Source organism: Salmo salar, chromosome 06 (assembly GCF_965601325.2).
Source record: "Salmo salar chromosome 06, fSalSal1, whole genome shotgun sequence".
In the NCBI taxonomy this organism is placed as follows: domain Eukaryota; kingdom Metazoa; phylum Chordata; class Actinopteri; order Salmoniformes; family Salmonidae; genus Salmo; species Salmo salar.
Window position 1 is genome coordinate 31,967,531 of NC_138296.1, and position 21,236 is coordinate 31,988,766.

Genomic DNA, 21,236 nt, shown 5'->3' on the forward strand with positions numbered 1-21,236 from the left:
GGTCGACGTCACCGGTTTTCGGGCTGCCACCGATCTACGTTTCTTTTTCCATTTGTTTTGTCTTGATTGTACACACCTGGTTCCCATTACATTATAATTTATTCCTTGACACCAGTGGTGAGAGCGCATGGTGCGGAGACAGATTCTCGCCACGCCACCTGGTAGGAGCGACCTGTCAGGTAGGACGCAATCCAAGCGTGGGCCGCGCCGGAGATGCCCAACTCGGAGAGGGTGGAGAGGAGGATCTGATGGTTCACAGTATCAAAGGCAGCAGATAGGTCTAGAAGTATGAGAGCAGAGGAGAGAGAGTTAGCTTTAGCAGTGCGGAGAGCCTCCGTGACACAGAGAAGAGCAGTCTCAGTTGAATGCCCAGTCTTGAAACCTGACTGATTAGGATCAAGAAGGTCATTCTGAGAGAGATAGCAGGAGAGCTGGCCAAGGACGGCACGTTCAAGAGTTTTGGAGAGAAAAGAAAGAAGGGATACTGGTCTGTAGTTGTTGACATCGGAGGGATCGAGTGTAGGTTTTTTCAGAAGGGGTGCAACTCTCGCTCTCCTGAAGACGGAAGGGACGTAGCCAGCGGTCAAGGATGAGTTGATGAGCGAGGTGAGGAAGGGGAGAAGGTCTCCGGAAATGGTCTGGAGAAGAGAGGAGGGGATAGGGTCAAGTGGGCAGGTTGTTGGGCGGCCGGCCGTCACAAGACGCGAGATTTCATCTGGAGAGAGAGGGGAGAAAGAGGTCAAAGCACAGGGTAGGGCAGTGTGAGCAGGACCAGCGGTGTCGTTTGACTTAGCAAACGAGGATCGGATATCGTCAACCTTCTTTTCAAAATGGTTGACGAAGTCATCCGCAGAGAGGGAGGAGGGGGGGGGGGGGGAGGAGGATTCAGGAGGGAGGAGAAGGTAGCAAAGAGCTTCCTAGGGTTAGAGGCAGATGCTTGGAATTTAGAGTGGTAGAAAGTGGCTTTAGCAGCAGAGACAGAAGAGGAGAATGTAGAGAGGAGTGAGTGAAAGGATGCCAGGTCCGCAGGGAGGCGAGTTTTCCTCCATTTCCGCTCGGCTGCCCGGAGCCCTGTTCTGTGAGCTCGCAGTGAGTCGTCGAGCCACGGAGCAGGAGGGGAGGACCGAGCCGGCCTGGAGGATAGGGGACAGAGAAAATCAAAGGATGCAGAAAGGGAGGAGAGGAGGGTTGAGGAGGCAGAATCAGGAGATAGGTTGGAGAAGGTTTGAGCAGAGGGAAGAGATGATAGGATGGAAGAGGAGAGTACTATCGTGGACACTTGTCTCCAAGCAGCATTTTTTGTGTTAATGTCCCTGTAGCTGTCAGCAGTTGTGTCAAAAAGACACGGTTTTGAGGACACTGCGAAAATGATTCTCTCCTCCATGTGTACAACCGCATGCGACCATCTGCAAAAGGTACCAGCATCAGTATAGTTGACTAGCTGCGCAAAATGTTACGGAGCAGTGATGCAATGACGCAGTGATGCAATGACGCAGTCGGTGTGTTAGACACGTTCAGGCTAGTTTGAAAATATACAAGTTATGACAACGTAATAATTGCATGCGGCAGCGTTCGGGAAACAAAAATAAAAAAATTGGACTAGCGCATTGTTGCAAAGAGTTATGGGATATTAGATTTCCGTTTTCTTATTCATCTGCAATCTAGCTTTCAGGGGGGGGGGGGGGGGGGGGGGGGAGTACCAGACCGTAGTAGAATAATATCCATATAGGGTCGTCAAGCGATTTTGTAATACATTGTAATCTTTTTTATATCGTCTTCTACTACCCTGTGTGGTACTATACTGTATGTCATCAGGGTGAGTGTGCATAGTGGAACGCACACAATGTCGTACAGGAACTTGCAGATTTGCCGGAAATTGCAATGCCCTTGTGCATAGAGAGGATACAACAGAAGGTACGTTTGTCAGTCAAGTTCCACCTGAAAACTGTGTTTCCTGTGTGTGTGAGAGCGATAGAGATGGAGAAAACGTGGTGCTTTCTAAATGAAGCCAAGTGGATTGCAAAGTGTAGTGTCAGAGGAGGAGGAAACACAAATAAGCAAGACGTGACCTTGTATGGAATTGGGTTAACAGACACTTAGACCATTATGTGGCGAAGAAGTATGCATTTTCTGAGCTGGTTTTGTTATTTTTTTACTTCATGAACTCTGCTTCTATAACAAGGGTGATTGAACTCACTCATGATAACCAATATGTTATTATGCAAAGTTGCATGTTGTAAAATAATTTACAAAAACTAGGTGAAGCCAAGTTGTAAAACCCTAAATAGAACATTTTAGAAGTTGTTTATTGAATGTTTATCATTCATTCATTTAGGACATACCTCATTGAATGAGCATAACCCAAACATAATGGGTAAATTATTTACTGAAATTGCATCTGTTTCACTTTGTTTTCAAGCATCTAGTGGCCTTCAAAATTAAGTGATGAGGCTCTGAGGTTTCTCCCGACCTAGGACACTTACAAGCTTGGTCTGTTCTTTTGGGGGCACTTTGTGACATGCATTTTAAAATAATAATTTGCCATCTTCATTGATAGTTGATCTAGATTGTCAAAATCAGTTATACTCCACATTCAACCAAATCAGTGAGACTGTTTAGCAGATGGTCAACGGTAACTTAAAGTTCAGGATGTGTCACGGGTACTTAGGGCAGGAGGAAGGAGCAGAGTCAAATGCAGGAGATATTGTCCAGTAGCTCGAAGTTTATTCACACCCAAACACTAGGTGATCAAAAAGGCACAGGGAGTGCACAATACCCAAAAGGGACACAGGTAATCCACAAAGGGAAAATCACACACGGGGCGCAGCCCGGCGAGAAAAATAAATTCTCCAATAAAACGAAGGAGAAAAAGACACGGCCACAGCGTAAAACCCCGCTGACAAACCAACAATCCCGCACAACACACAACCCCAAAGGAACAAACTAAATAACCCCCCCACTAATGACAGAAACGAAAACAGGTGCGGACCTAGACAGACAAAACACAACGAACACAGATCGGCGGCAGCTAGTAGACCGGCGATGACGACCGCCGAGCGCCGCCCGGCCGAGGAGGGGCACTATTTTCTGTGGATACTGTGACAGGATGGGTATAACGAGGCTGTTTAACCAGTAAATACTGCCTGATTCAGCGCTGTGAGTAATATGCTCTCATTTAACCTGACAATGACAATGTTTTGCAGTCTGTAGCTGAGACTATAGGTGACTTGTCTGTAAATCATGTGACTGTCTGGAAATTTGCAAGGAATGGAAAAACAATACCATGTGTGTCACTTTACACTAGTACAATATCTGTTTCACAATATGTTGTCCATTCAAATGTTGCTATGTGCATGACTTACAAGGGCTGTTCAAGAAGGCTATTATTGGACACAGAGAGATGTTGGATGAATGGCCATGTTGTTAAAACAGGAGAACAATAAGGCTTCTGACATTTGACATGATATTCAATCCAGTCCAGTCAGAGAGAAAGAATTAAAGGAAGTAAGACTTTTTCAGACCACTGGGGCTGTCTGCTTCATTGCCCCAGACTGACAGGTAGAACAGTTCCGTGGTTAAAATCATTGAGCAAGCCAAGCCAAGCCAGTAAAAAAGCCATATTACAACCTGTTGTGACAATTGCATTGTTTGCTCTATAGCCATTAGTTCATACACCATGGTTATACACAATAAGGCCGTGACAGCTAGAAGACAACAGTCACACAGTTGCGGAATAAATTCAACTACACATACTGTTTGTTTCATCACAAAACCGGAGAGCCACATCTGTGTGAAGTCCACAATGCAAATATCGCATGTAACAAACAGTTATCTCAAGCAAGTTAATGTTTTTGACAGTTTACTAAATAAACTACTGATTTACAACCACAGAGTTACCGCAAGTCAGCACAAAGTCAACAGGAGCACTGCCTCCGCCATTCCAGCACCAATTCAACTTAAACATTTAAACATCATAAAATCAACAAGGCTATATATGCTTAGTTTAATAGACTGAAAACAAACTTAAAGATACCAAAAACAATTTAGTTCAATCGATGTTGTTAAATATCATGTGGCTGTCCATGGTACTTATTTGTGTGTGTGTGTGTGTGTGTGTGTGTGTGTGTGTGTGTGTGTGTGTGTGTGTGTGTGTGTGTGTGTGTGTGTGTGTGTGTGTGTGTGTGAGCAAGTAAAACAAAACATGTCAACTCACCCTATTTGTAGACTAGTTGAATGCCAATGCCATCCTCCTCTCTTTCATGTTGGGAAATCGGTCTATGACTCTGTCACACACTTTTAGACAGACATGATGACCAACTGGGTTGTGTGTTCTGAACAACACTTGTCTCAGTTTATAATGAGAATAGATGCTTTTCCATATACTTATGTACAGTTGAAGTCAGAAGTTTACATACACCTTAGCCAAATATATTTAAACACAGTTTTTTACAATTCCCTGTTTTAGGTCAGTTAGGATCAGCACTTTATTTTAAGAATGTGAAATGTCAGAATAATAGTAGAGAGAATTATTTATTTCAGCTTTTATTTCTTTCATCACATTCCCAGTGGGTCAGAAGTTTACATACACTCAATTAGTATTTGGTAGCATTGCCTTTAAATTGTTTAACTTGGGTCAAGCGTTTCGGGTAGCCTTCCACAAGCTTCCCACAATAAGTTGGGTGGATTTTGGCCCATTCCTCCTGACAGAGCTGGTGTAATTGAGTCAGGTTTGAAGGCCTCCTTGTTCGTACACACTTTTTCAGTTCTGCCCACAAATGTTCTATATGATTGAGGTCAGGGCTTTGTGATGGCCACTCCAAAACCTTGCCTTTGTTGTCCTTAAGCCATTTTGTCACAACTTTGGAAGTATGCTTGAGGTCATTGTCCATTTGGAAGACCCATTTGCGACCAAGCTTTAACTTCCTGACTGATGTCTTGAGATGTTGCTTCAATATATCCACATAATTTTCCTACCTCATGATGCCATCTATTTTGTGAAGTGCACCAGTCCCTCTTGCAGCACAGCACCCCCACAACATGATGCCGCCACCCACGTGCTTCACGGTTGGGATGGTGCTCTTCGGCTTGCAAGCCTCCCCCTTTTTCCTCCAAACATAACGATGGTCATTATGGCCAAACAGTTCTATTTTTGTTTCATTAGACCAGAGGACATTTCTCCAGAAAGTATGATCTTTGTCCCCATGTGCAGTTGCAAAACGTAGTCTGGCTTTTTTATGGCGGTTTTGGAGCAGTGGCTTCTTCCTTGCTGAGCGGCCTTTCAGGTTATTTCGATATAGGACTCGTTTTACTGTGGATATAGATAATTTGTACCTGTTTCCTCCAGCATCTTCACAAGGTCCTTTGCTGTTGTTCTGGGATTGATGTGCACTTTTCGCACCAAAGTACGTTCATCTCTAGGAGACAGAACGCGTCTCCTTCCTGAGCGGTATGATGGCTGCGTGTCCCATGATGTTTATACTTGCATACTATTGTTTGTACAGATGAACGTGGTACCTTCAGGCATTTGGAAATTGCTCCCAAGGATGAACCAGACTTGTGGAGGTCTACAATTGTTTTTCTGAGGTCTTGGCTGATTTATTTTAATTTTCCCATGATGTCAAGCAAAGAGGCACTGAGTTTGAAGGTAGGCCTTGAAATACATCCACAGGTACACTTCCAATTGACTCAAATTATGTAAATTAGCCTATCAGAAGCTTCTAAAGCCATGACATCATGTTCTGGAATTGTCCAAGCTGTTTAAAGGCACAGTCAACTTAGTGTATGTAAACTTCTGACACACTGGAATTGTGATACAGTGAAATAATCTGTCTGTAAACAATTATTGGAAAAATTACTTCTGTCATGCACAAAGTAGATGTCCTAACTGACTTGCCAAAACTATAGTTTGATAACAAGAAATTGTGTGGTTGAAAAACGAGTTTTAATGACTCCAACCTAAGTGTATGTAAACTTCCCGACTTCAACTGTACCTGTCTATTGTAAATATATCCCTTTAACTTATGAGTAATATTAATAATCCCTACAGTGATTCCTTATTGTTTGACCCCTTGATTACGACCCCTTGACAACGATCAGTTGAGGCGTCAGTAACTATCAACAAAGTGTTCAGTGTATTTATTGATACAGTGCCATAACTAAGCTCCCAATCTCAAGGCTGAGGCCAGCTATCACACTCAAAAATAAAACTAACTTTGTTAGATCAAATCACATTTGATTGGTCTGTTTCACATTTTGCAGATGTTATCGCAGGTAATGCGAAATAATTACGTTTGTAGCTTCAACAGTGCAGTAATAATTAACAATTCAAAACCAAACACACTAATCCCAAAAATAAAATAAAATAAATGAAGAAATATCAGAATGAGCAATGTCAGAGTCCTTTATGTACATAATGCTGTGTTTATGGACAGTATATGAATAGAAAAGGTGTGTACAGCAGTAGTTATATAGGATAAGCCTTTAATAGAATACAGTATATACCAGTGGAGGCTGCTGAGGGGAGGATGGCTCATAATAATGGCTGGAATGGAGTGGTATCAACCACATGGAAACCACGTTTTTGATGTGGTTGATACATTTCCATTGACTCCATTCCAGACATTATTATGAGCCGTCCTCCCCTCAGCAGCCTCCACTGGTATATACGTATGAAGTGGGTAAAACAGAATATAAACATTATTAAAGTGACCAGTGTTCAATGACTATGTACATAGGGCAGCAGTCTAAGGTGCAGGGTAGAGTAGGCCGGCTAGTGGTGACTATTTAACTATTTAACAGGTTAACAGTCTGATGGCCTGGAGATAGATGTGTTAATGGAATTGGTGTGTGTCTGTGTCCGTGTCTTTGACGTGCCTGTATGTCGAGTGTTCATACGCATTGCTTTAAATGTAGTACCACTTATCATTTTAGGTGGATGTCTCTGAAATGTCTCTCTGTGCCTTATCCTGTAGCTTTGCTGTATGCCAGGATCTTTGGTGACGTGTGTGTGTGTGTGTGTGTGTGTGTGTGTGTGTGTGTGTGTGTGTGTGTGTGTGTGTGTGTGTGTGTGTGTGTGTGTGTGTGTGTGTGTGTGTGTGTGTGCGTGCAAGTAAAACATAACATGTTAACTCACCCTACTTTTAGACTAGTTGAACGCTAATGCCATCCTCTCTTTGTTGGGAAATCGGTCTATGACTCTGTCATACACTTTTAGTTTTTGTTGTTATTGGATACCTAGCTAAAATGCTTGCTAGCCTAAGTACCTGGCATGGGCAACAATGAACCAGCTAAGTTAGCTAGCTAGTTAGTTACCGTGAGCCTACTCGGCTACATATTGAACTTCAATCGTCTCAGGCCAGTGGCACAACAGGAATTTATGGTTCGATCAGAATCGATGTCATAATCATTGGCCTGTGCAGAGAATTATGTAAAAGTCCAAATCCCTTCTCCATCCATGGCTTAGGAAAGGGTGGATTTAGCAAGCTAGTTGCTGCAGGACATCAACACAAGCAGACCAGAAAATGATGTTTTGCTTAGGAAGTTATTTGAATGGTCTGAAGCCAAATCCAAACTGGGCTCCCTTGGGGGGCGTTTTGTGGCACCAGGACAACCCACAGTTGAGCTCAGCTCAATGCTGATTGGCTAATTATTATTATTTAATATTATATTGTTTTTAAATCATGGGAGGCCAAGTGCTTGCTGGCATCAATCAATCAAATGCTATGGCGGCAACATGTAATAGTCTTTTGGTCCAGACAGCATCAGATACATGGGCTACACATTCTGAGACAGAGGGACGCTGTTGCCCTCGCTCGGATGATTTCTCTGGTGAAATTCAGCTACTTGCGAATTGACGTAAATTTATGAAAACACAGAGATGAAAGAAATTATTTTAGATTTTATTTTATTGGTTAAATATTTGGGAAAGCCTGGCTTCCCTTGGCGTCCATGAATACACGCCACTGCTGACAGTGAATAATATATTTCTAGTGAACATAGCAGGTCCGTACTGATTATGACTGTTCTAGTCCCCAAACCAGAGTCCCTCTGTCATATAGCCTACACAATAAATAAATCATTCAGTGCTCTACATAGATGTTGCCTTCATGTAGTTTTTTGTGTGGAATGTGAACTTGCGTGGCGGGTGTAGGATACAGTAGAATTTCAAGGCGACAGCCTGCAGCAGTGTTATACAGGAGCACAATCGAGAGCATACTGTCGGGCTGCATCACAGCCTGGTATGGAAACTCCACCGCTGCTGACGGTAAGGCACTACAGAGTGTGGTGCGCTCAGCCGAACGCACCATTGGGTGCACACTGCCTGCCCTCCAGGACACCTACAACACCAGGTGTCACAGGAAGGGCAAGAAGATAATCAGGAACCTCAGCCACCGGAGCCACGGTCTGTTCTCCCCGCTTCCATCACTCAGACGGGGGCAGTATAGGAGCATAATGGCAAAAACTGACAGACTGGCCAATAGCTTCTACCACCAGACCATAATGCTGCTGAATAGCCACCACTAGTCAGCTATTTGCTCCCTCTATGGACATTTCCCCCCTCAACAAACATGTATCCTGTACCCACCCCAATGGACATTTATCACTGTTACAGTTGGAAATATGTGTATATATTTTTTGGTGTAATGTTTCAATCACTTCCCTTTGACCTGCACTGTCGGAGCTCAATAATTTCACTGTACCCTGCCATTACATCTGCAACCCTGAGCATGTGACTAATAAACTATAATCTAATCATGGTGGCATATAGCCTATCTACAGTAACATGCATTAAAACGAGAAGACCAATCGAGTTCATTTTGCATAGTGATCTTTGCCTTTCTTTGATGATAGAACAAACACTAAGTCGAAGGTCATCAATTAAGTCCAGTGAAGCGGAGCAGTTTCCGAACGCTGTGTACAAACCGATCAGGGCTGCGTTCAGTACGCTTTTACGTTCTGGAACGTTCAATTGAACGGAAACGGTGCTGTACTGAACGACCTGGGTTGGCGAACGAGGAGGGTTAGGGAACACTGTCAGCATGACCACTTCCCTTAAAACACGTCACACATTGTTTCTAGCCACATCTACCAAGCGGTAGTCTATTCAAGAACGTACAATAACATTTTTGGGGAACGTGTCGTTCAGTACACACCGTTGTTCAACGCAGCAAACGTTTAAGAGGACTGAACGCACCTCTACCTCCCTGTCTTTCTTCATTTTGTTCTCTCTCTCCGCTCTTTTAGAACGTTGGATCGCAGAGGGAGTTGTAGAAGATCAACAAGGACGACTCAGTAGCTCATCAACCAAACATTACGCGTTGATAGTAGCAACTAGCAACATTGAAGAATGTCGACTAAAGAACGGGGCCTGGTTTATCTCGTCACCGGGGGCTGTGGGTTCCTCGGACAACACCTGTTACAGATCCTTTTGGAGAAAGAGGATGCGGTAACCGAAATTCGACTTTTTGACAAACACATCGACGCAAGTTTAAATGGCCACAGCACAGGTAAAACAAAAATATATGCTTGAAACATAAATTGTAAATGTCTGGCAGTTCACTGACATGCTCAAACCCCATTTTGTAGTTTTGTCTAATAATGTTTTATGCATATTTCATTGGCATAACCAAACACCACACGAGACTGCTGAGTTGAAAACAGCTCATAAATGTCCAGAATGATTTGCAGTTGTGGGACTAGTGGCGTTTTAAACATGATAGTTAAGTTACTTATTCATGGTGACAATGATTATTGGGCTAAGCTACTCCTAGCAAGATATATAGAGGCTCAAGTGGGCAAGACCTCTAATCATGAATGTCCAGGGGTTTATGCACTGAGAAGAGGTGGGGTATCAACTCCTCAGTGAAACAGTTAGGGTCTTTATCTACCATAGCACATTGAAATGACTGAAAGTGAGAGAACCTAGACTAGCATCACAGACCTTTACCCACATACATACCCAATCAAATAGATTCTGGATATCAGCTGTATTCCATGAAAACTATTTTCTGACACCCTTTATTTTTGGCTTACACCTTTCTTACTCTTATATTCTCAGGCATAAGAACATGCACATTTTAATTTACTAACTTTGTACAAACTTTTATTCCATTGTCAGTCTTCACTACAGAAGCAGAGCCATATATGGGATAGAGGTGGAGAGTGGGCAGTAGGTAGATGGACCGAGAGGGAGAGATGGGAAAGTCAGATACATACTAGAGTGTGACAGAGATGAGAGTTAGCGAATGTCACTGAAAGGGAAATGTTAGGATGGTAAACAACACATATCTGCACTCCGCTGAGGTCACTTCTACATCTGAATTGCTTGCTGTTTGGGGTTTTAGGCTGGGTTTCTGTATAAGCACTTTGTGACATCTGCTGATGTAAAAAGCTCTTTATAAATGCGTTTGATTTGACTGCATCGGTCTGCATGAACAATGTAATAACATGATGGGGTCATGGACACAGATGGCCCACACCCCTCCTAATTCCATTTCCTGTTCTTGGAACACTGCAGCCGGCCTATGTAATTTCCCGTAACCTGTGACATGTCACTGTCATAACAGGAATCTCCACCTGCACCCTGTCACCTTGTGTGACTTTTCCGTTTGTGTGGAATATGAATCGGAAAGGCAGGGTGGTATGTGGGGAAGGCTGCGCTCATCACAGACTGACAGGTTTGTTGGACAGAGCCTTCCTCCAAACTCGGTGATAGAAGATCACTCCATAGATGTGTATGACTGATGAGCTAAATACTTGGCATTGATTACAAATGAAATCGCCCAGATAGGCTTACATTGTTAGTCTTTAACCTCCTATATTGCCGTAGGCTACATCCAGGTAATATTAGAACACCTTGTTTTCTCTTAAATACAGAACATATATATTTCTCCCCTGGTGAGAATGTGCTTTTCAAGTAGAGGAGATGTAGGGGCTGAGGAAAAATTTAAAAAATGACTTGTGGTATTCCCCTCATACTATGTCTGGAGCTTGCTGGTTTTCTGCTCTACCTGATTAATCATTGCACCCACCTCTTGACCAAGGTCTACATCAGTCACTGATTAGAAGGGAACATTGAAAAACCGCAGTGGAGCTGGCTTCGAGGCCCCGACTTGAGTTTGAGGGATGTAGGCTATTCCAAGGCGTGCACAAAGCCTGGTGGCTGGTAGTATTCATATAGCCCAGCCATGGGGAGGCCTTTAGTACACTTTATGTAATCAGAGCTCATAGTCTAGTTCTAATCTCGTTGTAACAGTGAACTGAAAAGACCAAGAAGCTGTGATTGAATGAGATTTGCAACTTAACTTTGAGCCTTTGCTTGAAATGTTTCTAAAGTATTTGCGTTCTGTAGGTTCTCTTTAGATATGAAGCATACATATGTTTTCACAGAGAAGGGTATGAGTGATTAAACCGATAACCAAAACAAACCAAGAATTTAACTTGGTTATTGGTGTATTTGTTGCGTAGCATGTGAACCGCTGCTGCATCTCATGTAGTTACAGTAGCCTAGTAAGAGAGGGGCTTGTAAACTTCAGAGGACAAGGTTGACTGAAGCTTTCACTTCCTGTAATTACTTCAATTACAGTTGCTGTAGTTACTGGGTAATTACAGAACCTAGCTTAGGTTTGGTTCAATGGAAATCATAAAATAATGTCAGATCCTTAAAAGGTTCTACAGCTGCACCATCGAGAGCATCCTGACTGGTTGCATCACTGCCTGGCAACTGCTCGGCCCCCAACTGCAAGACACTACAGAGGGTAGTGCGAACGACCCAGAACATCACTGGGGCAAGCTTCCTGCCATCCAGGATCTCTATATCAGGCGGTGTCAGAGGAAGGCCCTGAAAATTGTCTGACTCCAGCCACCCCAGTCATAGACTGTTCTCTCTACTACCGCACGGCAAGCGGTACCGGAGCACTTGCCGTGCAGAGGTCCAAGAGGCTTCTAAACAGCTTCTACCCCCAAGCCATAAAACTGCTGAACATCTAGTCAAATGGCTACCCAGACTATTCACATTGCCCTGCCCCCCCCCCGTCACTTTAATTAACTCTACCTACATGTACATACTACCTCAACTGACCGGTGCCCCCGCACATTGACTCTGTACCGGCACCCCCCTGTATATATTGTTATTTTTTACTGCTCCTCTTTAATTACTTGTTGCTTTTCTCTTATTCTTATCCGTATTTTTTGAAACTGCACTGTCGGTTAGGGGCTCGTAAGTAAGCACTTCACTGTAAGGTCTGTTGTATTCGGCGCATGTGACTAATACAATTTGATTTGATTTGCTACTTAACCAAGCCACTGAGGCAGAGCTAAAAGAGACAGCTGCAGTAGTGTGACTTCAAGGCAAGAGTGTATTTTTTTATGAGTCGGGACCATTCCTGTGGTTACTTGGACTCCAGACCCGTCCTGGCTTCATGGTCATCAGATATATTTCAAGGCCATGATCTAGATAAGCCAAGCCAGGGACAGCAAACTGAGAATAAGGGCAGCTTCTATTCCATCTTATCATTCCAAGAAGGAAAGACGGAACAAACAGACAAATGCTCTCAAAAGACACATTTGTGAGAACGTGATTTTGTTGTGACCCACCTACCGGTGTTCCAATAAACATAAAGACCTTGTATGAGAAGACGTTAATTATGGTGGGGTGATTGGGTCTTTTATAGCAACATCAGATTACATTTTTTCCAGAAACAGACAGAGTTCCTCAGTGGACCCAACTTTGGTTAGGTAGCTAGGCAATGTAGGATCTGATTTAGAGGAAACAAATGAACACTCAAGTCAAAGAATCAAAGAATACTTCATATAGCCATGGAAACATGCATAGAAAGACTTGCTTCCTCCTCACACAACATATGTACCTAGACCTTCTAACCACAATATGTCTGATTCTTCTCTTAGGCTATTATTCTGTACATGATGTCCATGTCTTGTTGTCCAATCTCAATCTAGGATCTATTGTATTATTGTGCATTGTAGATCAGTTTTATAGATATTTCATTCCGGTGAAAACAATCTCTTTTACACTATATCTAACATCTTACAACCCCCCCCTCCACTTTTCTCCCTCTCTCCCCCGTCAGAGCGAGTAAAGGTGGTGGTGACGCAGGGGGACATCACAGATTACTCCAGTGTCCTGGAGGTGTCCAAGGGGGCAGACCTGGTCATCCACACGGCCAGCCTGGTGGATGTCTGGCACAGAGTCCCTGAGACAGTCATCCAGGCTGTGAATGTTCAAGGTAAGGGCTCAGACACAGCAATAGCATTCACTGGCCGAGAATACGCACCGATTTTTACACGTAGAATCGCAGAAAAAATGTGGTCAGTCAGACGTCTACAGCGAGTGGTCCCGAAAACACAGCTCGCTGAACGGTGGGCAGACGAACACTAGATCCGCATTCGATGCGATGTGTGGAAGCCTTAAGACACAGGAGGATTTACGAAGAAGGGAATGGAGAGAGGAGAGAGAAATGGTTGCCTTCGAGATGATTGATGATAGAACGAGACAAACATAGGAGGGGTGGTTGGCTTCTCTTGACTGTAAATGAATACCACAACAGGAACTGTTATGGAGACTCATGAAAACCCATGAAATAGTGTTCCCTAATGTTATTGTGATTCATGGTATAACCCACGTTTTTCCTGTTTGCCTGTCGCCTCTCCCTTCCTATAGTGCCTGGTGTTTTCCTCTGAACATTCTGACTATAAAACTGCCCCTTGAGTCTGTTAAGGATGACAACTACAACAATGGTTTTATAGTGAGCAAACATAGACATACACAAATAAGGTCATTATTTATGTAGTGGGTAAATGTGTGTGAGTCTCTGAGAAGGCCTGTTTATAGAAATGGTGTGTGTGTCTCTGAGAAGGCCTGTTTATAGAAATGGTGTGTGTGTCTCTGAGAAGGCCTGTTTATAGAAATGGTGTGTGTGTCTCTGAGAAGGCCTGTTTATAGAAATGGTGTGTGTGTCTCTGAGAAGGCCTGTTTATAGAAATGGTGTGTGTGTCTCTGAGAAGGCCTGTTTATAGAAATGGTGTGTGTGTGTGTCTCTGAGAAGGCCTGTTTATAGAAATGGTGTGTGTGTCAGTCTCTGAGAAGGCCTGTTTACAGAAATGGTGTGTGTGTGTGAGTCTCTGAGAGTCGCCTGTTTATAGAAATTGTGTGTGTGCTTGTCATGAGATTGAAATGGCTGTAAAAGACTCATCTCAAAAGGTTTCACATCTCACGATAAGGTTAGTGCCAGCCTGTCAGGTGGTTTTCATGCAACTGAATTACCTACAAACTCAACTTATTGAAGAGAATCAGCTGCTCTCTGTGATCGACTGCAAGTCAACTGTTTTCTATTAAACTAACAACATCAAATTAAAATAGCAAGCCCTTGGAAGCATTATATAAGCCCAATTGAACACTGACACTTTGTTTCCAGTTTGTGGTTATTCTATCTATTCCCCGTGTGGTGGGTGGCCTACTGTGGTGGGTGGCGTACTGTGGTGGGTGTGTGTCTCACTGTCCCAGATCTGGGTATCTGTCCCATATTTCTGCTCTTCATCTCTTGGAGAATGTGACATTGTCCTCACAGGAATAGTTGTTTGTATTAGTTAGTGTAATTACTGTATATCAGATGTTTCAAATCCTTCTAGGATGTTTGTGTTGAGCTCTGAGAAAACACTTATCATCCGGGGCTAGTTCCTACAACATCCTCCTCCAGGTACTTGTGTACTCATCGTCTGCCAACATCTCTGACCAGATGTTCTGCACGCACTTCATGTTGACCGCACCACATCCTAGCCCTTTCTTTCTGCAATTAAATCAATGATAACCTCTAGTTATTGGCCTCTAGAATGTTTCTCTTCCTCTCTCCGTCTCTCTAACAGGAACTGTGAATGTGATCAATGCCTGTGTGGAGAATGGTATTCAGTATCTGGTCTACACCAGCAGCATGGAGGTGGTCGGCCCCAATGTGAAAGGAGACCCCTTTATCAGGTAGACTTTTACTTCACAAATATCTGTTTCTCCTTTAGGCTTTTCTTCTTTTTTTCCTCTTTCCACTAAATCACTTCCTCTCCTCCATCTGTCTTTTGTCTAGCCCGTATGGTAGAGATTTCCCTTATCTGTATTATATCAGCCATGTGACTATTTATTTTATTTTCTGATTTCTCTATGAACTCGTATGTCTCAATTCTTCCCTAATTCTCCATCGAGAGACATTTACTGCGAGGAGAGATGCATAAAGAGGTAGATGGACAGGTCAGGGGAAAGATAGGAGACAGGAATAGAGAGAGACAATAAAGATGATGATTATTATTAGAGAGACATGAGAGAGCATTCCAGTCATAGTGTTGCGTTAAGGTCTAATAGATGATGGATATGAAGCAGAGCCCACATCAAGGCACACTTCCTTCATCCCTCCCTCTCTTACACAGACTAAAGCACTAGCCTCTCTGATGTGGCAGACATATACAAACATTATCAACACCTGCTCTTTCCACGACAGACTGACCAGGTGAAAGCTATGATCCCTTATTGATGTCAAATCCACATAAATCAGTGGAGATGAAGTGTAGATGAAGGGGAAGAATTTTTAAGCTTTGAGATTATTGAGACATGGATTATGTATGTGTGCCATTCAGAGGGTGAATGGGCAAGACAAAAGATTTAAGTGTCTTTGAATGGGGTATGGTAGTAGGTGCCAGGCGCACCGGTTTGTATCAAGAACTGCAACTGTTGGGTTTTTCACACTCAACAGTTTCCCGTGTGTATCAAGAATGGTCCACCACCCAAAGGACATCCAGCCAACTGTGGGAAGCATTGGAATCAACATGGGCAGGCATCCCTGTGGAATGCTTTCAACACCTTGTAGAGCCCATGCCCTGACAAATTGAGGCTGTTCTGAGGGAGAAAGTGGGGGGGGTGAAACTCAATATTAGGAAGGTGTTCCTAATGTTTGGTAAACTCAGTGTACGTCATTGTGTGTTATTCTAGGTGTGTTTAGGAATGTACTTATCACATATGGTCCCTATAAGAAGATAAGTGGATATGTGACAAAGATGATGACAGTCAGTAGTAGGTATGAGGAACATCACAGGATAGAATTCATCTGCACCATTGAATTGAAGCTGCACATTGCCAGTTCAATATGAACATAGCCAGGCCCATGTACTTTGCAATGCTGTGTGATGATGTCAGGAAAACTGTGTGGCAACAATAACTACATCATAATAACAGCCCTGTGTTAGGTAATAGGCTCAGGTACACAAAGCCTTAAAGCATTGTCTGGTTTGACCTGTTTTAGGCTGGCATGTCCTGGGAGCGTTGATGTTTTTGTGTAGCGTCATCGGATCTTTTTCGTAACATTTCAGATGTTAAACTCATTTCTGTCATACCAAGGAATTAGAGTGACAGAGAGAGAGAGAGGGAAGAGGGAAATAGTTGATCACCAGCCAACCCTGAAGTCATCCTGCCAGCTGTCACGTGTTGAAGATATTTTCCAGATGCAGACAGACAGACAGACAGACACACACACACACACTGTGGATTTGCAGATGTGTTTGTTATTCTCTTCCTTTCACATCAGCACTCACAGTGTCCGGGGGAAAATGTCTGTCAGCCTTTACATGCATGACTGACTTTGCTAAAATATTCACAGAAACAACAGGATGAAACTGCCAGTGTCCATCTGGCTATTATACTGAATCATTCCACATTCCACATGTGATATTCTGTTCAAAGGTCATCAAATAATAACACCCCCCCCCACCGTCTCCCTCTCTCTCTTTCATGCACAGAGGTGATGAAGACACCGTCTACAATGTTTATCATGATATGCCCTACCCCAGGAGCAAGGCCAAGGCAGAGAAACTGGTGCTGGAGGCCAACGGCAATAAGGTACTTGTATAAACACGTCACATCTCATACAAAGACGCGGTAATAACACACACAGACCAACTCACACACTTTTATTTGATGGACATTTTGAAAGATCCGGGGGTTAGTTGCCTTTAATGGTACCCTCATTAATAGCCTGATTCAGATAGGGAATCCCTTCATGGACCTTATTCAGATACTTATTCTCTCTCTTTGACTGAACTGCTCAAAAAGGTACCGCAGAACACAAATACACTATAGTAATCCATGAAAAATTTGTTTTGGAGCTTATGTTGCATGTAAGATTTTTTCGCCCAATGGCCACATTTGTGCTGTTACTCTGCGCAAAAAAACTAATATTTCTGAGTTATGATAAATGGTAGAATTCTTTTCAACTTCACTGTTACTCTGCCAAAAAGCTGTTTAAGTGTTCCCTTGTGCGTTAGTCTACTCCACCCTTCTGTTAACATGTTGAGTTAAAACTGCATATTTGGGAATCTGGGTTTTCATTTCCCGTCCACTCCCATCAGTTTCTAATGCTCTGTTACCACATCCTTCCTCTCCTCTCTCTGGCCAGGTGAATGAAGGGGCCTGCTTGTACACATGCTCCCTCCGTCCCACAGGGATCTATGGTGAGCAGCACCAGCTGATGAGGGACTTCTATCAGATGGGTGTGAGGACAGGGGGCTGGATCATTCGAGGCGTCCCAAAGGACACGGAACATGGTCGTGTCTATGCAGGTGAGTCCTGAAACCCGTGCTGATACCTAGCCACACCTACAAGATCTTGAGCATCCTTTTAGCTGATTTTCTACTGAGCTCTTGGTTATGTACCAAGGTGGCTACTTAACTTGTTCTCCAGCCCTAGTGGATTAGGCTAGTGGTATGCACGTTCTCAGCATAGTTTCCTTTTTTTTCAGGTAACGTGGCTTGGATGCATCTGCTGGCTGCTCGCTCCCTGAGAGAGCACCCCCAACGGGTTGGAGGGGAAGTTTACTTCTGCTATGACGACTCACCCTACAAGAGTTATGAGGATTTCAACATGCAGTTCCTGTCTGGGTTCAACTTCCGCCAGGTCCGTGTGCCGCTATTGGTGCTGTGGTTGGTGGCGTGCCTGAATGACCTGCTCCGCTGGGTGCTGAAGCCTGTGTGCAGCTACACACCATTACTCAATCGCTACACACTCGCTGTGGCCAGCACCTCCTTCACAGTGGGTTCAGACAAGGCCCAGCGCCACTTCCAGTACCGCCCCCTCTATGACTGGGAACAGTGCAAGGCCCGCACACAGAGATGGGTGGACACCTTTCCCTTCGCAGGCCCCAAGGACTCCTGATCTGGGCTGATCTGCTGGTCTGGCGGAACCTTGTCTGGGCTAAACCGATGCACCACACATCATAACCCTGGATGGATGGAGGAGTGAGAGGACTTTCTCAGATTTATATTCTCACTATGTTTGCTCCATCATAAGCATTATTATCATTACACGTATGCAAACAAACTCTTGACCCCTGAACTCTTAAACCCTGAACTATGACCTCCTGCACGTGTTCTTCAAAAATGGTTATGTCCTCCTACCTGTCACTACTTGTGGCTAGCCTGTAGCTCCTCAGGCAAAATGATGACAAGCCATGTTCCACACTGAAATGGGTCACTTATCCATCCCATGATCTTCTGATTCACATGAGACGCTTCCCAGCCCTAAATAAGAGACAATATAAAAAGTTTGGGCTTTATCGAACATTGCGATATTCATCTTCTTAAAAAAGGGGTAGATATGTGATTGTAGTTATAAAAGGGTGTAGGTATGTGATCTAGGAAAGCTGCTCATGAATTGTTTTGAGTCTATTTCCAACAATACACAGTGCAATACATTGCTATACATATTTTGCAATACATACATGAAAATGCAATACCTTTCCACAAGACATCATCACTACATAGACTTAATCTGTTTTTGTTGAAGAGCACTAGTGCAGAAAATAAGTATTTACATCTTAAACATGCATTAATGCACACAGAGAATATTGTCTGATTATGTGATTTTAGACTTTTATGAATCACCTGCTATACATTAAGGTGATTTTATAATCGGAATGCACTGCCAATTTAAAAACAATAATAATAAAAAAAATCATTAAAGATAACATTTCCCAGTGCATTCAGATTTAAACTTCAGACAAAGGTTAATTTTATATTTCATGCCTATTGATTATTATTATAATTTTAGATTAGCAATATATGCATTATAATGTTTAATACTGTTCCACAGTTCTTTTCTAGCCTCTGCCTCTTATACAGAACGGTCTGAAAGATGTGTGAGCCATTGCAGTCAAAACAGGGTGTCTGTGAGAAAGCGCCTCAAAGCTAAAAGAGATACATAGACACAGACCCCTGCAGGGGAGTAAATAGATAAGAGACAAGTCAGACATATGTGAATGGAAAATTACTGCTGAGCCCTTAGAAAACACTGGAACTATTGTTTTCTCCTGCAAGTTTGCATAACTGTATATGCATGGACTTGGTCTCATGACTAGAAGGTGTTGACTTAGGCAGTTACACCACTAGTGGTTGACTGCAAGTATATTACAGCAACTTTGACCTTTTTTATTTTGCAGAACTTACTCTGAAACATACGTGCTGTGTTTCCGTTGTCAACTTCTGTCTGCAATTGCATTAATAAAGGTTTGATTGATTTACTTACCAATAAGCCGATGATTGACAAGGAACCTACCCCGACGCCTGCTTCCAAGTATTCTTACTACTTAGAAAGACGTAATATTGTAGGGATTCCCTCATGCCCCTTTTCATGACGGTGCTAGCAGCCACTTGAGTGAGACCAACAGCACAAACTAACGGAATATACAGCTACAAGTAATCAGGGGAGTTAAAGACTATACTATACTGAACAAAAATATTTTAAAAAATGCAAAAATGTTGCTAAGTAACAGTTCATTTAAGGAAATCAATCAATCAATTGAAATAAATAAATTAGGCCCTAATCTATGGATTTCACATGACTTGGAATACAGATATGCATCTTGGTCACAGATATTTTACCAAAAAAGGCAGGGGCGTGAATCAGAAAACCAGTCAGTATCTGGTGTGACCACCATTTGGCTCATGCAACACAACACATCTCCTTCGCATAGAATTTATCAGGCTGTTGATTGTGGCCTGTGGAATGTTGTCCCACTCCTCTTCAATGGCTTTGCAAAGTTGCTGGATATTGGCAGGAACTGGAGCACGCTGTCGTGCAAGTCGATTCAGAGCATCCCAACATGCTCAATGGGTGACATGTCTGGTGAGTATGCAGGCCTTGGAAGAACTGAGACAGTTTCCGTTTCCAGGAATTGTATACCGGCCTGGGGCCGTGCATTATCATACTGAAACAGAAGGTGATGGCGGCGGATGAATGGCACAACAATGGGCCTCTGGATCTCGTCACGGTATCTCTGTGCATTCAAATTGCCATCGATAAAATGCAATTGTGTTCATTGTCCATAGCTTATGCATGCCCATACCATAACCCCACTGCCACCATGGTGCACTCTGTTCACAACCTTGACATCAGCAAACCGCTCGCCCAATTTTTATATGGATTGTTAAAGAGTTCCATTCAGCTATGGCTCTATATAAAACTGTAGATTTAAGGCGATTTGTCCTTGGCTTGGGTTGTCTTAGCTGCCCTGAATTTGCCTGTCTGGTTTGGTGGTTTTGCATGTTGCTAGTATGTACCAACTGGCTTGATAAATACTGTGGTTTTTTGAAAAATATAATATTCCTAAAGAAGATCAGAAGACTGAATAGTAATTTGTTTTTAATGTGAAGCCATGAGAGATGCTGATGCATTTGGATAATATTCATACAGATAGAGCAATGAAGAGCTCATCTGGCAGCCCTGTTTTGAACGATTTGGAGATTTTCAATATCTTTCTTTGCTGCAGATGACCAGAAACTGGACAGTACTCTAAGTGTGATAGGATCAGGGATTGAATCACCTGATTCAGAGTGCTAGATGTTACATACTCTGAACATTTTCTTGTAACAGCAATTCCCTTACCCATCTTAATAACAATATTATCTATGTGTTCTGACCATGATAAAGCTGCTTCCAACATGATGCCTAGTAGTTTCGTTTTTTTTCACTTCCTCTACATGTGTTCTATTCATCAACACATTCAACTGGGGATCATCAGCAAGTACAAAACTGAACCAAATACAATACATTTAGTTTTAGAAATGTTCAACACCAATTTGTTCATATCAACCCACTCAGACACCATTCTTAGTTCACTGCTCAGGACATGTTAGCTCATTACATTCTGATGCTGTGCTATACATTGTAGAGTCATCAGCATACATGACCA

At 43.0% G+C, this 21,236-nt stretch overlaps 1 protein-coding gene across 3 annotated transcripts; it reads left to right on the forward strand.

Moving 5' to 3' along the window:
• Window positions 1-1,688: 1,688 nt before the first annotated feature.
• LOC106601563 (3 beta-hydroxysteroid dehydrogenase type 7) lies at window positions 1,689-20,989 on the forward strand. 3 transcript variants are annotated; one of them, XM_045720145.2, is made up of 7 exons: window positions 1,689-1,914; window positions 9,244-9,506; window positions 13,089-13,244; window positions 14,881-14,989; window positions 16,792-16,891; window positions 17,448-17,610; window positions 17,790-20,989. In XM_045720145.2, exons 2-7 carry the CDS (start codon window positions 9,347-9,349, stop codon window positions 18,200-18,202), a joined length of 1,101 nt encoding a protein of 366 aa, XP_045576101.2. In that variant the 5' UTR covers window positions 1,689-1,914; window positions 9,244-9,346; the 3' UTR covers window positions 18,203-20,989. The 3 variants fall into 3 exon arrangements, with proteins under 3 accessions (XP_045576101.2, XP_045576103.2, XP_045576102.2); XM_045720147.2 differs by lacking the exon at window positions 1,689-1,914 and adding an exon at window positions 3,031-3,156; XM_045720146.2 differs by lacking the exon at window positions 1,689-1,914 and having other exon boundaries at window positions 9,101-9,506.
• Window positions 20,990-21,236: the final 247 nt, after the last annotated feature.

Excerpts from the sequence above, each read along its gene's own strand:
- LOC106601563 (XM_045720145.2), top strand. The coding sequence starts at position 9,347 with ATGTCGACTAAAGAACGGGGCCTGGTTTATCTCGTCACCGGGGGCTGT. Across the intron at positions 14,990-16,791 it reads AAAGGAGACCCCTTTATCAG|AGGTGATGAAGACACCGTCT; the intron begins GTAGACTTTTAC and ends TTTCATGCACAG. Across the intron at positions 16,892-17,447 it reads TGGAGGCCAACGGCAATAAG|GTGAATGAAGGGGCCTGCTT; the intron begins GTACTTGTATAA and ends CTCTCTGGCCAG.